This window comes from Triticum dicoccoides, chromosome 5A (genome assembly GCF_002162155.2).
Source record: "Triticum dicoccoides isolate Atlit2015 ecotype Zavitan chromosome 5A, WEW_v2.0, whole genome shotgun sequence".
Taxonomy (NCBI): Eukaryota; Viridiplantae; Streptophyta; class Magnoliopsida; order Poales; family Poaceae; genus Triticum; species Triticum dicoccoides.
The window spans coordinates 256,478,793-256,499,803 of record NC_041388.1 but is presented as its reverse complement, the minus strand read 5'-3'; the positions used below and the strand labels follow the sequence as shown (position 1 = coordinate 256,499,803).

Genomic DNA, 21,011 nt, shown 5'->3' with positions numbered 1-21,011 from the left:
AGAAAAAAAAACCTACAACGTGAACATTTTTCCAGAGGCAAAATCCAAACTAAAAGAAAACATTTTTTTAAATTCCAAATAAACCCCAATTTGAATTCAAAAACTTTTGGCATTAATTTCTTCTGACTTTTTGGAGTGTCATGTTAGCTCCTCTCATACTTTTGAACAAGTATTTGTTAGGGGTATATGAAATAAATTTTGAATGCCGAGTTGAATCCAAATTCAAATAAAATTCAAATGTCTCTGAAATTTCCAAATGCCACTCAATTTCACACAATCAGTCACACAAAAATCAAACAAACATTCATAAATATTTATTTAATATAACATTCCAAAATTTAGAATTTTGAGATGTTACACTATGCCTTTTGGGCTCAAGAGCGCCCAGGTGACTTATCAGCGGTGTGTACAAAATTGCTTCACAATCGGATTGGGCGCAATGTTCATGCTTTTGTAGATGACATTGTGGTGAAGTCAAGAGAGAAAGAGACCTTGATTGATGATTTGAAAGAGACATTTGACAATCTCCGGGTCTACAAGATGATGCTTAACCCGGCCAAATGTGTCTTTGGTGTGGCAGCATGCAAGCTATTGGGATTTCTGGTTTCTAACAGAGACATTGAAGCTAACCCGGAGAAGATCAAAGCCATTACTTCATTGGCTAAACCGGCGTGCGTTAATGATGTTCAGCGTTTGGCGGGTCGTATTGCAGCTCTGAGCCGGTTCATAAGTCGGCTGGGTAAGAAGGCTATTCCCCTTTACCAGATGATGAAAAAGATGGATCATTTTGTTTGGAGTGATGCTGTTGATCGGGCGTTTGAGGATCTGAAGAAACAGTTGGCTGAGTCTCCCGTGCTTGCTGCTCCTGTTGATAAAGAGCCTTTGTTGTTATATGTGTCTGCTAATAGTCGGGCTGTCAGTGTAGCTATTGTGGTGGAAAGGAAGGAGGCAGGCGAGGAATATCCGGTTCAACGACCGGTTTATTATATCAGTGAGGTGCTTATTGAGTCCAAACAGAGATATCCACACTGGCAGAAGCTTGTATATGGGGTTTTTATGGCAAGCTGGAAGCTTAAGCAATATTTTCAAGGTCATCCTATCACTGTGGTAAGTTCTGCTCTTTAGGAGATATCATTCAAAACAGAGAAGCCACAGGCCGGGTTGCTAAATGGGCCATTGAGCTCGGTCCTCATGGTTTAAAGTATGTGCCACGCACGGCCATCAAGTCCCAAGCACCGGTGGATTTCATCAATGATTGGACAGAGTTGCAGACGCCTGAGGAAAGCCGGATAACACATATTGGACTATCCACTTTGATGGATCCAGACAGCTGGAGGGCTCAGGGGCTGGAGTTGTTTTGACTTCCCCACAAGGTGACAAGTTTTCCTGTGTTCTCCGGTTAATGTTCCCCTGTACTAACAATGCAGCAGAGTATGAGGCCTTACTCCATGGTCTTCGGATGGCTAAGGATATGAGCTTAAGCCGGGTGAGGTGTTTTGGTGATTCAGATCTGGTGGCTCAGCAAGTTTCTGGCACTTGGGATTCCAAGGATCCTCTTATGGCGGCTTATCGCTGGGAGGTGATGCCATTGCAGGTCATTTCAAGGGTTACCAAGTTGAACATATTGATCGCCGGAACAACGAGGCGGCTGATACCTTAAACCGGCTAGGATCTCAGCGTAAGCCGGTACCGCCCAATACGTTTTTGGATATTCTGCTTAACCCGTCTGTGAAAGTACCTACAGAGGAGGACTTTGTTGTTCCTGACCCGGAAGCGCAGTTGGTGGCGGCTCTCCATGCTATTCCTGATTGGACGGTTCCGTATTTGGCTTACATGACCCGGGGTGAGTTGCCAAAGGATGGGGTCTTGGCCAGACAGATAACCCGGCGGTCTAGGTCAATGATGATTGTCAATGGAGAGTTGCACCATCGCAACGTTACAGGAGCGTTTCAACGTTGCATCTCTCCTGAAGAAGGCTATGAGATTTTATGAGAAATCCATGAATGAGATTGTGGTCATCACGCCGGTTCTAAATCTCTAGTAGCCAAGGCTTTCCATCATGCGTTTTATTAGTTAACGGCTCATGCTGATGCTGAGGATTTGGTAAGAAGATGTGACGGCTGTCAGAAATTTGCACGAGGAGCTCATGTGCCGGCTCAAGAATTGAGGATGATTCCGATTACTTGGCCGTTTGCAACTTGGGGGCTTGATATGGTTGGGCCTTTCAAAAGGTCCAAGGATAAGAAGACCCACCTCTTGGTGGTGGTTGATAAGTTTACTAAGTGGGTTGAAGCAGAGCCGGCCAATAAATGTGACGTGGCAACGACGGTTCAATTCATGAAGAAAGTGATCTTCCGGTTTGGTTTTCCACACAAAATTATCATAGACAATGGCACTAATCTTTCCAAAGGAGCTATGGAAGAGTTTTGTTAACAATAACACATCCGGCTTGACGTTTCCTCTGTGGCTCACCCTCAATCCAATGGGCAGGCAGAACGAGCAAATCAGGAGATTCTGCGAGGTATCAAGCCCCGGCTTATGGTTCCTTTGTAGAGAACGCTGGGTTGTTGGGTGGAGGAGTTACCCTCCATATTATGGAGCATCAACACGACCCCTAACAGATCTACGTGTTACACACCTTTTTTCATGGTTTATGGGGCAGAGGTGGTTCTCCCTAGTGACATCCGCCACGATTCACCCCGGGTGGCGGCTTATGTTGAGGCTGACAATGAAAAGGCGTGTCAAGATGCACTTGACTTATTGGATGAGGAGCGTGATCTGCGGCGGCTCGTTCGGCGATTTACCAGCAAGACCTACGGCATTATCACAGCCGCCGGGTCAAAACCAGAATCTTTCAAGAGGGTGATTTAGTGCTCCGGCTCATCCAAGATCAGACAGATATGCACAGATTATCACCATCTTGGGAAGGACCCTTTGTGGTCAGCAAGAACTTACATAATGGGTCATACTACCTTATCGACATTCGAGACAACAAGGACTCACGCACATCGGAGGAGGAGACCCGTCGGCCGTGGAACATTGCTCATCTTTGGCCCTACTATACTTGAGCCTCCGGCTCTCATGATGTACATAATTAGCTGATGTATATATTATAAGCAGTATAATAAAGCCGACATCCCTGACAATTCAGGGCCTCTGTCGTTTTGCTTTTTCAAAGCTGAGTCTTTATCATCATTTAAGAGGATTGACGCCCACAATTTCAAGGACCAAAGAGAGTTGGATGCACAACACAGCTCAAACATAGGTCCCTGATGATCACTTGGGGGATTCCTGCTCATCGAGCATAGTTGTCGCTACCCTCTTGATCGGTGCAATGCCAAAGTTCATACGATCACTTGGGGCTTCCTGCTCATCGAGCATAGCTGTCAGTACCCACGTGATAGGCGCAAGGCCAAAAGGTTATATGGTCACTTGGGGGCTTCCTGTTCAAACATAGGTGTATTCACCAAAGAGAACATAGATGTCGGTACCCTCTTGATCGGCTCAATGCCACGTTTGTAAGTATGTCACTTGGGGGCTTCCTGTTCAAACATAGGTGTATTCACCAAAGAGAACATAGCTGTCGGTACCCTCTTGATCGGCTCAATGCCACGTTTGTAAGTATGTCACTTGGGGGCTTCCTGTTCAAACATAGGCGTATTTGACTGAAGAGAACATAGTGTTACTACCCTCTTGACCAGGTTTGTTCAAACATAGGCGTATTCGACTGAAGAGAACAAACTCTGACCGGGTCGTCCTACCTGTAACACCAGCTGCTTCAACTCCATCAGCTCATCCTGATTGACCCGCCGAACTCTTAACGATTAGTCTTTATGGTGTATTCGACCCAGATCTGAGCTCGATTAAGGTTCAAATGGTGGCTTGTCATGCGAGAGTACGGTTTACAGAGTCAGATGGACCCAGGCTTCATAAGCCGCCTTCCTTGAAACTTGGATAAATCGGCCCATGATACTGCTGCTCCGGCCCCACGTACTCCTCATAAGTCTTTGAGCAAGACCAGACTTATCTAGGGTTCAAATGTCGATTGGGCACACCGTGACTCAGGATCACGACAGCACGAGCAATCCAGTGGCTCCGGCTAGTTTCATTGAAGATGACACTTTACTTTGACAGTCTACAAAATCCCTGAATGTCTTTTGATTTCTTATTCGTATTTGAGTTTTTCGCTGCTTTCCGGTTTTTTATAAGTTGGGCCCAACTGCCCTATTTACGGCTCACATTGGAAGCATGCTTTGGGTTTATACAACCCGTCGCGAGGACAGACTCTAAATCACCAAAGCGTAATGAATATCATGGTTGAAGTTATAGTTTTAACACCTCTAAATTGCACGAAGCTGATAAGCCGGCAGTTTAAGTATATATCACAGGTATGTTATTTTACTTAGCAGTTATCAGACCGACCCTGGTCATGGACTATTCATCCCCAGCGGCTTTAATTGGGTATCATGACCCGCCCGACGGTAAGCTGCCAGGGCCCTTGTGTTTTCTTTATGTGCAGGATCATAATAATTCAAATCCGCATAAGTCAAAGACTATCATACAAAGAGTGGTTTTTTAAACCGGTGGATCGTCAGTGTTACGGAAAACAGAAAACATGCGTGATGGCACGGCCAATTCAAGTTTTAACTACCCTATTACATAGCTCCATGAGCCAACATGAGGTCAAGTGTTTTGTCAAAGCTTAAGTCTTTAACCCGCCTAGCGGTTCACTCTTCTTGGTCTTGCTGACGGGAGGCCTCCGGTTCATCCCTTGCCAGTTCTTCTTCCTCCCCCGCCGTCTAGAAGTTTGGTTTCGACCAATCAAAGCCACGCAAGGCGAAGAATTCAACTTCGTCGTCAATCAGATTGGACGGGTCAATATCAGGGGTGAAGGTGTGCTTACGAATCGGCGGAATTAAGTCCATCACGTTGTACGTAGGTGTATGGATCTTCTGATTGTCCGCGTCATACGCCGGCTGATATTTGGAAAGATTGGTCTCTTCAGCGATGACTGTTTCATGAGGACGAATCTCTTTGACACAGGCGGCAAAGTCTTGTTGATCGAAAGAGGTTTCGTCTTCCTTTAAGCTAGGATACCCACTGGCCACATCTGCCGGGTCTAATTCCGGTACCCATATTGTGGCACGGCTCAAGGCCGTCGCAGCGCCGGCTCTTGCACAAGACCGCTTTATTTCTTGGATTCTGGTGGGCAGGATGGATAATTTCTTCAGCACATTGCTTAACAGATTGGGTCCTTGATTAGTCGGGGAGATGGTAGCCAATGTACGTTGAGCTCCAGTATATAATTGCTCAACAAGAGTATAAACCGCCTTGATCTTCACAAGCGTATCTTGGCTAAGGTTGTTGCTTCTGGGACCTGAATAAGTATGATTCACGTTCGACCTTTCGGTCTCAGTGTTCCGAGGCCATATCTGCATATGCTATACTCGTCAAGTTTAACCTGAGTATTCTACACATGCAAAACTATCTTACACCTGTTGTATGTGAATGTAGAGCTTATCACACCCGATCATCACGTGGTGTCTCGGTACGACGAACTGTAGCAACGGTGCATACTCAGGGAGGATACTTATACCTTGAAATTTAGTGAGGGGTCATCTTATAATGCTACCGCCGTACTAAGCAAAATAAGATGCATAAAAGATAAATATCACATGCAATCAAAATATGTGATATCATATGGCCATCATCATCTTGTGCCTTTGATCTCCATATCCAAAGCACCGTCATGATCTCCATCGTCCAGGGGCAGAGACAGGGGGCGAGCAGGGGCTAGACACCCCCAACGATCGTCCCCCCTCAATGTCTCACGGGCCATAGTACTAGTATTTTATGTTATATGCGCTAATTGGCCGGAGATAATGACAACTTAATTAGCAATTCAGCCCAAAAGTAATGTTTAATCAGTAGACCATGCAAGCCAAGCCCAAATAGTGGCCCATCTGCCCGTCCTGACCACCGGTGAGCAGGAGGCCTACAAGTTTGATCGTTTCGAACTCTGTACATTGATCTGATCCAAAATCTGATCCAAAATCGATCTCCCAATTCCCTAATCGCTAGGGTTTCTTGCCGCCACTCAATGGCTCGCTGCACCTCCGCCCGGCCGGCAACGACCAGGCACTGCTTCCGTTTGCCGGTGCTGGTGGTGCTAGGAGACCCCGCAAGGACCAAGTTGCTTCCAGCTTCTCCATGGTGTTAACCGCTCTATTGAGCCATATGTCATTGAGTCCGTCGAGTATGTGTTCATGATCTAAGGCTTCGTTTGTTCATGATCTAAAGCTCCGTTTGAAAGGTATGTCCACATAAAATATCCCTCGCAGCCGGTTCATTCTTTTCTCTGGATTACAACCTAACATCCTATTAATCAAGCATGTAAGAGGATCTCTGTTAATTTACTAATTAGACGTTTCTTTAAAAAAATGCCCCTAATTGATAACATGTATTTCCTAATTAAATATGTTAGTTGTATATATGGATGATCTATACACAAATATAATTGTTAAGGAGATCATTTATAAGGGGTCACGGGTTGCAATATTTTCAGTTTCGATTCGCCCCCCTATGTTCAATTCCTGGCTCCGCCCCTGCCACCGTCACCGGCTTGACACCTTGATCTCCATCATAGCGTCGTTGTCATCTCGTCAACTATTGCTTCTACAACTATCGCTACCGCATAGTGATAAAGTAAAGCAATTACATGGCGATTGCATTTCATACAATAAAGCAACAACCATAAAGCTCCTGCCAGTTGCCGATAACTTCTACAAAACATGATCATCTCATACGATAACCTATATCACATCATGTCTTGACCATATCATATCACAAAATTCCCTGCAAAAACAAGTTAGACGTCCTCCACTTTGTTGTTGCAAGTTTTGCGTGGCTGCTACGGGCTTGTAGCAAGAATCATTCTTACCTACGCATCAAAACCACAACGATTTTTCGTCAAGTGTGTTGTTTTAACCTTCAACAAGGACCGGCCGTAATCAAATTCGATTCAACTAAATTTGGAGAAACAGACACCCGCCAGCCACCTTTATGTAAAACAAGTTGCATGTCTGTCGATGGAACCGGTCTCATGAACGTGGTCATGTAAGGTTGGTCCGGGCCGCTTCATCCAACAGTACCGCCGAATCAAAATAAGACGGTGGTAAGTATTATGACTATTATCGCCCACAACTCTTTATGTTCTACTCATGCAAATCATCTATGCATAGACCTGGCTCGGATGCCACTGTTGGGGAACGTAGTATGCAATTTTAAAAAAACTCCTATGATCATGCAAGATCTATCTAGGAGATGCATAGCAATGAGAGGGGGAGAGTGTGTCCACGTACCCTCTAGACCGAAAGCGGAAGCGTTAGGTTAACGCGGTTGATGTAGTCGAACGTCTTCAGGATCCAACCGATCTAGTACCAAACGTACGACACCTCCGAGTTCAGCACACGTTCAGCTCGATGACGTCCCTTGAACTCTTGATCCAACAGAGGTTCGAGGGAGAGTTTTGACAGCACGACGGCATGGTGACGGTGATGGTGATGTGATCCGTGTAGGGCTTCGTCTAAGCACTAAGACAATATGATCGGAGGAGTAAACTGTGGAGGAGGGCACCGCACATGACTAAGAGAAATCTCACATTACTTGGATCTAATAGACTAAACATCCTCTTGTTTGCACTTGTTTGTGGGACAATCGATTGCAACATTTTACTCATAGCTGACAGTTGTTTGCCCAATTATACTACTTCTTGTTCCACTCCTCAACTTGTAGAGAAATCTCACATTACTTGGATCTAATAGACTAAACATCCTCTTGTGATTTGGAGGCATCTTTCTATAGGGTTGCGTCGTCCTTTTAGAAAACCATCAATTCTTCTTTTGTAGACAGAACTTCCTGCAAATCCACCTCATTGATGATCTTGTTGCTCCTCCCCATCTCCTTAATCTGAAAAACAAGTGAGGAATTTTAGCATTGAACAAGCCAGCAACCCATCCCATGTTTAGCTCATGCCACCGCCAACGATCCTCTTCTCCATGGTGCATGTTAGACGTGGAATTTTACCGAACGAGAGATGTTCTTGAACAACCACTCCACTCAACTGATCTACACGAGAACAATCACCACCACCAATGCCACCAACACCGCCGCCTGCGCTGCTAGAATCACTCAAAAGCGCCACTGCCGCAAGAGGGTGGGATTTGCCCGATCTGACGGAAAAAATCACCAATAGAAAACGCCACCAAGGAACTTGAGCTCGAATACCAATTTGTTTAAGACCCGGATTGGATCAGGGGGAATTTGGGACAGTAAATATGGTAATAAAGAGAATAGGTAGGATTTATGTTTAAACCAAGAGGGCCACAACCCGATTTATAAGGCTGGACCAAAAGCTCGTAGCTCACGAGCTTAATGGGGGCTCGATAGCTTGGCTCGTTAAGCTTGTAGCTCACTTCTTAATGAACATAACAAATCACTGATTTCAACTTATTAAGCTTAATGAGCTTAACAAACGAGCTAGCGAGTGTCACAAGCAGCTCATTAAACTCGTTAGTACAGCACAAGATATATTTTTATCTTATGTGGTAACATTTTTATAGCACCTTGCCCATCTAGCCAACCTAGCCTATAGGAGGCAACTAGTACACCTTCTTCTATATTCATCATTTTCCTCCGTAAAAATCACATCTACGCTCACATCCCATAGACCGTGACATGTTGTAGTCTATTAACGAGCGCTTGTTAGTGCTCATGACCTTAATGAGTTCCAAATGAACAGAGCCATCTAGATTTTCTGCTCGTTAAGCTTAGTGAGTTGAGGCTTAATGAGCACAAGCCTTAATGAGTTGATTAGCTCGTTAAACCACCCACTTACATAGGTAGTTAATTACCCACTACAACGGTTAATGTACTTGCTCCCTTTCAGAATATAAGGTGTATCGATTTTTGTGCAAGTCAAACTTATGTATGTTTGATCAAGATTATAAAATAAATAAAATATGAAAATACTTTTCGGGATGAATCTAATGATACAAATTTGTTACTGTAGTTTTTCTTAAAACTTGATCAAACATGCATATATTTAACTTTAGAAAAACTATACACCTCATATTTTGGAACGGAAGGAGTAAATAACAGGAATAAGCACTCTATAACGGTTAAAGGGATCTGACGGCTCATCGACGAGATCAGGCAAGGAGCCATGTGATCCGTAGGATCCGATCGAAACGGTATAGCTAGAAATGCTACACCTAACTGAAGAATTCGAGAGCTTCAGGTTCAGGTTGTGACACCAGCATAATAATCCTCCTCCTTCCCGCCATTCACTCCCAACCTTCCAAGCTCAAAACCATTTTTTGTGTGGCAAAGATAACGAAACCCATCTCCGAACTTTGGTTTGTGCATGTGTGTAGGTGCGTGCTCTTCATGCATGCCTGTGCCTGCCTCTCCTCCCTCGGAGCGGCCAGCGCGCATTCCCCGCAGCCATGGGCCAATGCTGCACAAACGGAGCCGGGCAGGCTGCCGCTGCCGACGCGGCGGCCGAGGCAGAGCCGCCGGCGCCCCCAAAGACGCCGCGCGGGGACAACGCACCGACCAACGATGGCCCGGCTCCTGCTCCTGGCGCCGCCGAGGCCGAGCCCGCCTCTGCGGCAACCAAGGCGGACCCCAATGCCAAGCCGCCGGGCCCCGTGGGCGAGGTGCTCGGGCGGCCCATAGAGGACGTGCGCGCGACCTACACCATCGGCGAGGAGCTCGGGCGCGGCCAGTTCGGCGTGACCTACCTGTGCACCCACACGGAGACGGGGGAGAAGCTGGCGTGCAAGACGATCGCGAAGCGGAAGCTGTCGGGCGCGGAGGACGTGGAGGACGTCCGGCGCGAGGTGGAGATCATGCGCCACCTCTCCGGCCAGCCCAACATCGTGGACCTCCGCGGCGCCTACGAGGACAAGCACAACGTGCACCTGGTGATGGAGCTGTGCGCCGGCGGGGAGCTCTTCGACCGGATCATCGCCAAGGGGCACTACACGGAGCGCGCCGCCGCCTCGCTGCTCCGGTCCGTGGTCGGGACCGTGCACACCTTCCACTCCATGGGGGTGATGCACCGGGACCTCAAGCCGGAGAACTTCCTGATGCTCAACCGGGACGAGTCGTCGCCCATCAAGGCCACCGACTTCGGCCTCTCCGTCTTCTTCAAGGAAGGCGAGGTGTTCAAGGACATCGTCGGCAGCGCCTACTACATCGCCCCGGAGGTGCTCAAGCGCAAGTACGGCCACGAGGCCGACGTCTGGAGCATGGGCGTCATGCTCTACATCTTCCTCTCCGGCGTCCCTCCCTTCTGGGCGGAGAATGAGAACGCCATCTTCACCGCCATTCTGCGCGGTGAGGTCGACTTCGTCAGCGAGCCGTGGCCCAACATCTCCCCCGGAGCCAAGGATCTTGTCAGGAAGATGCTCCATATCAACCCCAAGGACAGGCTTACGGCCACCCAAGTCCTCAGTAAGCCACTTCTGCATGTTCTTTTTTCCTCCTGTCAAATTCTTGCTTCGTGCACACTTCTTTTTTTGTGCATGACCAAGACAATCGATGCCCTGAAATAACTTGAGCTTTTTCAGACCACCCATGGATCAAGGAAGACGGAGACGCCCCCGACACGCCGCTCGACAACGTCGTTCTGGACAGGATGAAGCAGTTCGTGGCCATGAACCAGTTCAAGAAAGCCGCACTGAGAGTAGGCGCATAGACTGACATTGACAACACTTCTTCAGGTAACTAACTAATCTTTGATAACTTTGCGGCGAACTTTGCGTAGGTCATTGCCGGGTGCCTGTCAGAGGAGGAGATCAAGGGGCTCAAGGAGATGTTCAAGAGCATCGACAAGGACAACAGCGGCACCATCACCCTCGAAGAGCTCAAGAACGGGCTGGCCAAGCAGGGCAACAAGTTTTCGGACCATGAAATTCAGCAACTGATGGAAGCAGTGAGTCTTATTAATTCAGATGACACAACCAATCAACGACGTGGTGTTACATAGAGTATTTGACATGAACGGAAATTATTTTCTGCTTCGATTTCCAGGCCGATGCCGACGGCAATGGATTGATCGACTACGAGGAGTTCGTCACCGCGACGGTGCACATGAACAGAATGGACAGGGAAGAGCACCTCTACACCGCGTTCCAATACTTCGACAAGGACAACAGTGGGTAAGTTGAGCACCAACAAACTGATAATTAGTACAACCTCTGTTCCAAAATATAAGACGTTTTGGCAGTTCAATTTAAACTGACAAAAAAATTATATTTAGATTAGAAACAGAGGTAGTATTTCCTGGAAAAAGAAAAGAAACAGAGGTAGTACATCTCAGGCCCCTGGATTCAGGATTTTTGGATACTCATATACCTCTCGCAGGTACATCACAAAAGAAGAGCTGGAGCAGGCCTTACAAGAGCAGAAGTTGTTCGACGCCGAGGAATTCAAGGATGTCATTGCCGAAGCCGATTCCGACAACGTAAGAAGGAAAAATACATTCGAAACAATAGATGGTAAATGCGTCGAAAGGAACTGAAACTGTTTTCTTGACGACGAATGCAGGATGGGAGGATAGACTATTCAGAGTTCGTGGCGATGATGAGGAAAGGAACGGGCGGTGCGGAGCCATCGAACCCGAAGAAGAGGCGAGACCTAGTCCTATAGTGAAGCGTTGCTACGGTGTCTTATGTATGTCAACAGAGTGCAGAGTTGTGACTGTAATGTGCATGCTGCTTTCTTTTGGGAACAAATCCACATGAAATTTGAAAGGCTTACATTGAAAGCAGTTCAATTCCTGTAGGGTTGGGGGGGAAAGGAATTTGTGTTCCGAAATGAGTATGGTTGGCATCCGACATGACGAGCAAATTACTGGTTCGTGTGGTTGAGCAAGGAAGCTCCTGAATTGTCCAAATCTACCACTACGGTAGATTTTTGCTGCCGTAGGTAAAGTGGTAGCAAATTCAAATGGATGTGTACAATGTGGTGGTTTTTTGTATTTCACTCGAGCACATCCGACTGTCTCCTCTCACACATGCCATGGCACTCTAGAAACATCAATCGGACATGTGCAAATGTAACGAACAGGAATGCATGCACACATCCAAATTAGATTATGTAAAGTTATGCAGAAGTTATCCTAATAAAAAATAAAAATTATGCAAGGTGTTCAAGACGTGTGTCGAAACTACAATCTGTTTCCACCGTTGTGGACCTCATCACGATCTTCAAAGCTACTCTAGATCCAAATGTACATGTTGCAATGAATGTTTTCACGAAGGAACTTATTGTGATTAAAAGCAAGTTTGTACTATGAATCTGCTTTTCTCTCACAAACCAAGTATGTATAACCGATTGGTTCATGTTTGTTATAAATCGTATGTGCACGAAGCAAAGTTTCAAGTGTACGAATCATATGTACAATTTTCAGAAATGCCTTTACAAAATTTTAAGAGTTTGCACCGGCATTTTCGAAAAGAAAACGAGTGTGACAAAAAGCAATTTGTAATAAAGATTGTGGCGCAGTCAATCCCAGTGTACACAATGGCATGTTTTGGTTTATAGCAAACTCAAGTAAGGTTCATCGTAAACAGGTGGTGGCGGATATGATGAATTGCACCCTTAATTGATTTTGATGGTTTGTGACAACTATTCGAGAGGACCAATGGCAAAAAAATATTGAGACTAATCATTTCAGTGAGTTTATTGTAGGTACCACAACTAATTTTCTTATACAAATTTCTTACCCCCCCCCCCCCACACACACACACACAATTTTTCAAGTTATCTACATCAAGCTCGGCTTGCTTTTAGTGAATATCCGCTCTCTTTGTTCAACTTACCCACTGTAAAGAAATATAAAATCATTTAGATCACTAAAGGTCTAAACGGTCTTCTCTTTCTTTACAGAGGGAGTATAGTATGAATCTTTCTAAGCCCTGGTACTTTCAAAGACTTATCTTTTGGTACTATCTGGGCACTTTGAGTCATTCGTACTTAGAGAACAATTCCTGATTCTACAGTTTGAAATCATCATTTTCTTTGTTCCAGAACTGCTAAGCCTTTGAAACATCATGTGTTTGGATCCGGCACTTCCAAGCCGTCTCGGTTTGCTTCTTTGTGAGTCACAGTATATAGTCTGGTACCTTCGCTCTTATTCATGCAGAACTTCAAAGATGTGACTTCCCTCTTTCTGCAATTTCTCGTTTTGAGGTTTTGTATGCACTACGGAGTAATTGGTTTTACCCAGTACTTTCAAATTGTTTGCCGAGGAGAGTAGCGATTTGGACGGTGCGATCTCTCGCTCGCCTAAGTTCATTGGGAGTCAGGCGTTGGCCATGGAGCGTGGAGTTTCAGATGTTGCTGCCTTTCCCTCATCTGCGACCATCGAGCAGGTGATGCCTGTGAGTGGCATGGACATTGAGCCAAGTGTGTTGGCGCCTACTAAATCCAGATGCTTTCTTCGTGAAAGAACTTTGTGACTTGCTCACTAGCGCGGAGATTGCTAGACCTGATTTGGGCAGGTCGATTGCTTGCCTCCCCGTCAATAAGTGGCAAACAAAAGAAGATGGGCAAATGCAAGAGTGGCGTCATAGGCAAGGCGTCTCTAATTGCTTGATGGATGATCTTCGGTCTCTCGTCATGTCCTCTTGGATTGGAAGGTGCATGATGTCTTATGTCGAGGTGTTCTTGTCGTGATTCACTTGGCATAGTAGCAGTTTCAGGGTTTGTGGATGTTGTGCATTCGGAGAGTTTGGCAAGGGCCAACTATGCGGTAGTGGAGTTTCTTGCCATTTGAGTAGTTAGTCCGTGCTCCGTGTGTGTATGTTTTCGCCCGGTTTTTTTTTAAATTAACTAGGCAATTCTCTTCTTCTTAATAAATCGATGGGGCAAAACTTTTTGCCTCCGTTAAATAAAAATGTTCTATGTTCGCGAAAAAGGTGCTGCATTTTTCATTCGGAGCCATCGCTCAACTTTTCACCTTTCAAGTATTCCCTCCGTTCGAAATTACTTGTCGCAGAAATGGATGTATCTAGATATATTTTAGTTCTAAATACATTCATTTTCGAGAAAAGTAATTCCGAACAGAGGGAGTACTATATTTTCTCTGATTTTGAACGTTACCTTGGACTTTCAAATTTATTTCAACTGTTTCAGTAGTTCCTCAAGTTTTCTCCCGGCACGTCCCAGCCCAATTACCTTTTGCAGTAACGGTCAGATTTTGGACTCTGTATATATACTCTCATACCCATTTGTGGTGTAACGCATCATAACCAACCGACTCTATTCCACCACAAGTCATTCCACTCACCCACTCAACTCCTTGCAAGCCGCTCCACACCACTCCAGGTCCATCTCACTACACTACACTCCTGAATTCCCTACAACGCTAAAAATATACTCCCTTTGTCCCTCAAATGGATGTATATAGCACCAAGTTAGTGCTAGATACATGCTTTTTCAGACGGAGGGAGTATCAGGTTGCCGCTAATTGATGAAAAGGCAGGTAGTAAACGTTTAGGATCTGCGACTGCTTCACTGTGATGTGTTAAACTTCTCTTGTAAGCTGTTGTGAGGTAGTATAGTATTTCAGAGTACAATAGGTGAATGCATGAAGCAGGCTCCAGCGTTTGCTCCTTGTGATCCAATGCATGACGGTACAGACGATATGGAATTTACACCAGCCCCTGACAAACCCATCGAATCTGCTAGCACATGGAGAAGATCTAGATGGTGCTTACATCAACTTTGCTCTTGGAAATTTGGAAGGCGGGGGTGATCCAGCTGCCGCAGTTGCACTGGATCCCTGACCAGTTGAAGTACCCTAGGCGCGCCCCGCAGTGGATGCACGACAGCTTCCCCTCCAAAGCGCCATCTTCTACTGCTTCATCATGAGCGACATCAGATAATGAACAGACTGGTGATATGCTATGGACTGCATCGATATACATATATGTGAACGCACTATGTTACTGCAAGAGATGACTTTACCTGGAGTCATCCACTTGAGAGGCTCGACATACAGAGAAGAACAATCTTGTTCCTTGTTGTGTGTGTGGCCTTTCCTCTTGTCGTGCCACGCAAAGCTAGAGTTGCCCTCACCAGGTGTGTGGCCGATAACATTGTCCTGTGCAGCAGCGATCCTCCTGCATTTCTTGCAGCGGTATGCTGTTTTAAGGGCCTTCTCCTTGCCTGACAATTCCTGGGTAGGATTAGGCTGTCGAGCAACTCCAGGATCGTCTTCAAATACATGGTTTCCTATTTTCTCTCCAACTTTGTAGGACTGACCTGCGACAAGTAATAGGCAAACACTTAATCAATGTGCTGCTAAGATTGAGAAATATCACTGGGGCGGCAAGTAGAGCAACTGAATCTGCTTGATATGATAAAATTTTACAGAATCTATGACAAACTGTTCTATTTTCAGCAAGAGAGCACCTTGCAACCACAAGAATTAGAAGGCCCACAAAGGCAAGGGAACTTGACGAAATGATAAATGTTGGAAAATGACCAACCTAACAACTTTAAGCGGAAGCGCCGGTATAAAGAACTTGAAGTATCAACCTTGAAACCCATTTCTTCAAACAATTTTAACTGCAAGGTATAGGAAATTCAACTTAATAAAAGAAATCTAGTGAGATATAGTGCAACCAGTTCATAATGAAAGCTTACCTGGTCAAGGAAACCGTCGTTTGGGCAAACGGACTCGTTAATTTCCTTCAAGGACTCTAGTGCTTCTGGAAAAAGAATAAAGTAGTGAATGCCACAAGGATTATAAAAGGTGGATCAGATAATTCAAGCAACGTACAAACTAAAGATTAGTGTATTACAAATTTTGCTCAAAACAAAAAATATATATCATACCTTCCAGAGATTTCTGCTCTGTCCTCATTAGATATGCCGTGATGATGGTAGCACTGCAGCATGACAGAAATTCCAAATAGATGTTATATAGTGAACGTGGATGGCATCATCATAAGTGAAAAATACACATTCCCCATTTCCAGCACATCAATTAGGAAGTTATATGTGGAAATTGCAATGCATCCTATAATAATTGGTTACCAAGAGCCATGAGTTGTCAGCTTTCTTACTTGCTAAACATTCTTAAGCTCAAAAACATAATGTCTCATGTGACTAAGAATATCTTTTATACTAGAACTCACTAAACTTATCATTACTTACTATAGCAGGATTACAAATAACAAAGAACGCCGATAAAAATATGGAATTGCATTAAGCCACATGCACCAGTTAAAACAAGATTTGGCCCCCTTCACAAGAAGACTATAGTTTCAACTACAAGAAACTTCTATTTAGCTTGTCAAGCTCCATTACAATTGGACATATGTTAGACCAGTGTGACCCTGAAAAGAGGTGGCGCTTCATGGGTTTATCAGGTCTGTAAGTCAGTTTCAACACCACCTTGCTTGCCTGACAATTCTATCGCTAACCGCAATCCATCACAGGTTGCTCGAGAGACATGCTGCAGCCATCTTGCTCCGGCGAATTTAAAAAAAAAACAGTATCCTCTTGCAAATCATACCCATGGCTCCTCATTGCTAGGGGCAACACTGATAAGCTCATCATAGCCAAAGTATATGGCAAACTGAAGTAACGCCAGAGTCACCAACCACATTTCAAAACTCCTCCATCCGCCGCCACTCCCAACCTAACTCTCAAATGCTTTAGCTGTCAGCGTGTCGTATCGGACTGTGTTCAAACCTCCCACACATAGCCAGGCTAGCGCAAATTGGCACCTCATGTAACTCAACAAATACCAACTATCTGCCATGAACTCCCAACGTGGTTCACCATAGAAAACGGTGAAGCCTGCTGGCTTCCCATGGTCACGCACAAACACATCGATGTGGGACTTCAAGTGTTTCACGTCCACCTCTTCTCAACAGAACAACACCAAAAGACCACTCCCCTCTTAACTGAAGAGGCATGCTGGAGTCTAAGGATGAGACAACCACTTTCTGCTCTCTTAACTAGTAGCACTTTGCTTTCCGAGAGAAAAAAAATTGAGATATGCAATGCAGCCTGGAGCTTACAAAATGCCTCAGACTGCCCACAGCCTCAGCAGGTCAGATTTAAAATTTTATTATGCCTGGCGGGGGTGCTCCAGATTAGCAGCATCCACCAGTTTTGCGTTGATAGGCATGGTCCCTTCTTTTCTAGCTTAACATCACTATCACCAGCCTTCACCTCTTTGTTCTGGTTGGCGGGCAACCAAACATGCCCTAATGCTGCCGAGTGATACGAGTAGTTAAAAAAATCTATTAACCGTGTATTTAGCCAAAAATTAGATGATTTGTGTATTTTATTTTCTATTCAGCAAAACGCAGTTTCTAGCTAAGTGCCCAGTTACTAGTTTTATTTGCAGTTATTGTAAGTGTTCACTACATCTCCCTCCCATACACATGCGTACATAAACAGGATTGGAACATTAGTCACCATAGCAAGTGAACATTTTAATCCGTGTTTACCAGATGTATCCAGTTAGAGCATCAGACAAACAGAAATTTACGAAACAAACTGATATCTATGTAAGTAGATGGCAGATTATTGACAATGATTACGGCGTATCATACATCTTTCAGATGCATCTTATAGAACGGGCAGCCATGTGGACCATTTGTGCTAGAGTTTATGTAATGTTGAGGTGAAACACGACCGCAAATTGAGTTTGCTCCATTTAGCCAAATCATTACAGATGGACATTCATGTGATTTGAAATGCTTACAGTTACTTTGCAGGAAGGTGTTCACAAGATAAATATGGCAACCAAACTAAATTTTCGTCACATGCAAACAAGGATATAAAGACGAAGAACGAAGTCGCGGCATCAATTAAGATCGTCTACAAAAACATGTAAAAGCTCGAATGAAACTATGAAATACAGGTAGTGCGTGATTACTTCTCCTTGATTAAGCATTTCACCTGAGACAACAAAAACGTGGGGCTTGCAGAACAACGGAAGCAACCGGAATCAGGTGATGATAAGCAAGCGTACCTCCGGGAGACCCCCGCGAAGCAATGCACGAGCACGTTTCCCGCCTTCCTCCCCTCGTCGATAAAATCGAGGCACGGCTCGAGGTGGTCGAGCAGGTTCTCCTCCTCCGTGTCCTTGAGCGGCACGGCCATCCGCGTCACCCTTAGCCCTTCCCCGGTCCTCTCCACCACCCGCATCAGCCGGCCCGGGGCCACCGCCGAGGGCGTCCCGTCCTCCCCGGCGACGACGCAGCGGACCTCCTCGGCTGGCAAGGAGAGGCCCGGGCGGTAGTCGGTGAAGAAGGAGATGGAGGCGGAGCTGACGACGGAGAGGACGTGGGTGATGTCGGTGCCGTCCGGGAGGGAGGCGGTGAGGGCCGCGATGGCGTCGTTGACGTCGCCGAAGTAGAGGTGGTCGCGGACGAGGTCCGGCATGGCGGTCGGGACCGGGGCGTCGCGGGAGGTGGCGGCCATGGGCGGGCGGGCGGTGCGGATGGGGAGGAGGAAACGAAACCCTAGAAGAGGAGGGTTTGCATTTGGTGGGTTGCCCTGCTGCTGCTGTCTGCTGTTTTCGCTGAGCTCTCGCGCGGTTGCAGAATTGCTTTTGGAACTGAAATTGCAGTTCGAAATTGCATAGTTTAGTCAAACTAGTCCTGAATGACCAGGACTCGAACGAGTCAACGACTCAACGTGGTGACACTCGGCAGGACATTCTCTTGGTAGTACTGCATATTGATTTAGTACCTTCCTCAGTCACGCGCTTGGGGTAGTGCAAAATGGAAGAGGCCCAACTCCAACACACGATTCTAAAAATATGTCCGGCCACGTTCGGGTAAATGGACACAAATCACGGCCCAACATGCAGAAGCAAATAGATAAACGTCTGTTTTTTTTGTCCGTCATCGACCCATTTCCGGCTCCACGTTTGCATCAAAATGGACAGCGCGCGGACGGGTGGGGATATGCCTTTGTCCTCTCTTGGCTCGCCCGTCAAGAATACAAACGCTTTTTTTTTCTTCCCCTCCCCTGCGCCCCCACCCCCCGCTACGGCCATAGCCGCCACCGCCCGCCATTTTCTCGGGCCGCCTTCTCGCTGTCCAGCCTAGCCTTGTCCTCTCTCGCCCTGTCGACGACACACAACCAGTAGATTTGTGGTTGCCGCCGCTGTCGCTGGATTTGGCGCATCCGGCCACTGGCCTTGCCATGGATTGGCCGAGTGCCGGACCACACAGCCCCGGCAACGCCTCTGCGCCGCATGCAGGTACTAACTCCGCTTCTAGCCGCTCGGATCTATGCTGACGACGGTTCGCTGGCAAAGATTCGCCCGGCCGCCGCCCGGGCTCGGCGTTGGACCAGCAGCTCGTCGGCTCACCGTTGCAGGTCATAAAATGTGACGACTACCCGCGGCAGGTCGTGCGCCGGGTTTCTGCCATGCCGGAACATCCCGGATGGGTGTTCTTCAAGTGCAAAAAAATATGAGGTATGTGCTTCCTTTTATTCAGTTGTGCTCATGGATTTTGTTGGGGATATGACTAACAGATATGACCCGCCCAGGAGGGGCCGGGTCAACCACAATGGCGGTTCATCTAAAATGAAGCCCAAGAGTATACAAGATGGCGGTTCACAGTTAGGCTTGTAAGAGGCCCAAGCCCAGAGGCGGCTTAAGGCCCGTAAGTATAAACCGTCATGTATGTGTAGGCTTGTAATGTAAGGCATGTAAGATATGTCACCGAGCCGGACACATTGTATGAGCCGGCCGGGACTCTGTAGGCCGCAGGGCGTCAACCCATGTATATAAGGGGACGACCCGGCAGCGGCTTAGGGCAAGAAACATCAGATCGAGAGCCAGGCAAAGCATGTTTGCTTCCTGGTAATCGAAACCCTAGCAATACCACCTCAAACTGGAGTAGGCCTTTACCTTCACCGCAAGGGGCCGAACCAGTATAACTCTCCGTATCCTTTGTCCCGTTTCACCCTTTTAAGCTAACCTCGTCGCCATTGTTGAGGAAATCGTTAACTGTTAACTGCTCGGTTGGCTGGCGAGTAGGGGATTAATAGGCTAATCGGCAAGTTAATCAGCCATTTAATCAATTAATCGGACGATTTATCAGTTTATCGGCTACTCGGTGACCCTATGAGTAGGGATTAATCGGCAAGTTAACTGGTTAATCGGATGAATTCTTGAACAGGGCTCGTCGCAATGGCTCCACAACTAAGTCCTTCCATGAGGACATCTGCCGTGATACTCACGACAGTTGGCGCCCACCGTGGGGCTAGCGCATGGTGGTTTTGAGTTCTTAAAGGGCAGCTTCGAAGGGCTCAAGAGATACTGAAAGTGCATTATATCAGCTAGAGGGGGGTGAATAGGCGATTTTTACGAAATCTTCACTGAGAAATTTCAGGGTGAGGAAATTCCTGAGTGAAGAACTACTTGCAGCGGAATAAGTACTCAGAAGTAAACATAACAGAACATGAGCATGGTCTTCATGATGAAATGAAAAACAAGCACAGAGTATAGAAAGCGTAAACACATGATAACACGAGATGAAGACAAACAGACTGAAGAAATTGAACTAAGGAAATAGAGAAGGTCTTTAGTCAAAATCTTCAAACAGATATGAACAAGCTCACAACACAGAAATGAGGAAATGAAAGGGTTGAGGAAATGGAACCAGGTAGCTTGGTGAAGACAATGATTTGGTAGACCAGTTCCAACTGTTGTGACAGTTGTACGTCTAGTTAGGGCGGCTAGGTATTTAAACCTGAGGACACACAGTCCCGGACACCCAGTTCTAAACACGCAGTGCATAACACTCAGTCCTCACTGTATTCCCCTTGAGTTAAGGTCACACAGACCTCGCCCAACCACTCGTGGTAAGTCTTCAGGTGACTTTCAAACCTTCACAGACTCGGTCCCTCGACGATCCACAATTTCCTCTTGGATGCTCTAGACCATGACGCCTAAC

The 21,011-nt window shown here is 46.3% G+C and overlaps 2 protein-coding genes across 2 annotated transcripts; one reads left to right on the top strand and one right to left on the bottom strand.

The window, feature by feature from the left end:
* The first annotated feature begins 9,506 nt into the window (after positions 1 to 9,506).
* On the top strand, positions 9,507 to 11,836 carry LOC119297182 (calcium-dependent protein kinase 25-like). Its single transcript, XM_037575064.1, has 6 exons — positions 9,507 to 10,518; positions 10,635 to 10,750; positions 10,832 to 10,999; positions 11,098 to 11,225; positions 11,431 to 11,530; positions 11,614 to 11,836. The coding sequence occupies exons 1-6, from the start codon at positions 9,507 to 9,509 to the stop codon at positions 11,713 to 11,715; spliced, it is 1,626 nt and encodes a 541-aa protein (XP_037430961.1). The 3' UTR covers positions 11,716 to 11,836.
* A 2,722-nt stretch (positions 11,837 to 14,558) lies between these two features.
* Positions 14,559 to 18,652, bottom strand: LOC119300866 (dual specificity protein phosphatase 12-like). Its single transcript, XM_037577763.1, has 6 exons — positions 18,068 to 18,652; positions 15,913 to 15,965; positions 15,721 to 15,785; positions 15,564 to 15,642; positions 15,040 to 15,336; positions 14,559 to 14,929 (listed from the first exon to the last, which is right to left on the bottom strand). The coding sequence occupies exons 1-6, from the start codon at positions 18,517 to 18,519 to the stop codon at positions 14,775 to 14,777; spliced, it is 1,101 nt and encodes a 366-aa protein (XP_037433660.1). The 5' UTR covers positions 18,520 to 18,652; the 3' UTR covers positions 14,559 to 14,774.
* Between the last annotated feature and the right edge of the window lie 2,359 nt (positions 18,653 to 21,011).

Bases quoted from the DNA above. Each gene is read 5' to 3' on its own strand.
- LOC119297182 (XM_037575064.1), top strand. From the start codon at position 9,507: ATGGGCCAATGCTGCACAAACGGAGCCGGGCAGGCTGCCGCTGCCGAC. The intron at 11,000-11,097 runs GTGAGTCTTATT...TTCGATTTCCAG, and splicing joins TTCAGCAACTGATGGAAGCA to GCCGATGCCGACGGCAATGG. The intron at 11,226-11,430 runs GTAAGTTGAGCA...TACCTCTCGCAG, and splicing joins TTCGACAAGGACAACAGTGG to GTACATCACAAAAGAAGAGC.
- LOC119300866 (XM_037577763.1), bottom strand. From the start codon at position 18,519: ATGGCCGCCACCTCCCGCGACGCCCCGGTCCCGACCGCCATGCCGGAC. The intron at 15,966-18,067 runs GTACGCTTGCTT...GTCATGCTGCAG, and splicing joins TTCGCGGGGGTCTCCCGGAG to TGCTACCATCATCACGGCAT. The intron at 15,786-15,912 runs GTATGATATATA...TTCTTTTTCCAG, and splicing joins AGAGCAGAAATCTCTGGAAG to AAGCACTAGAGTCCTTGAAG.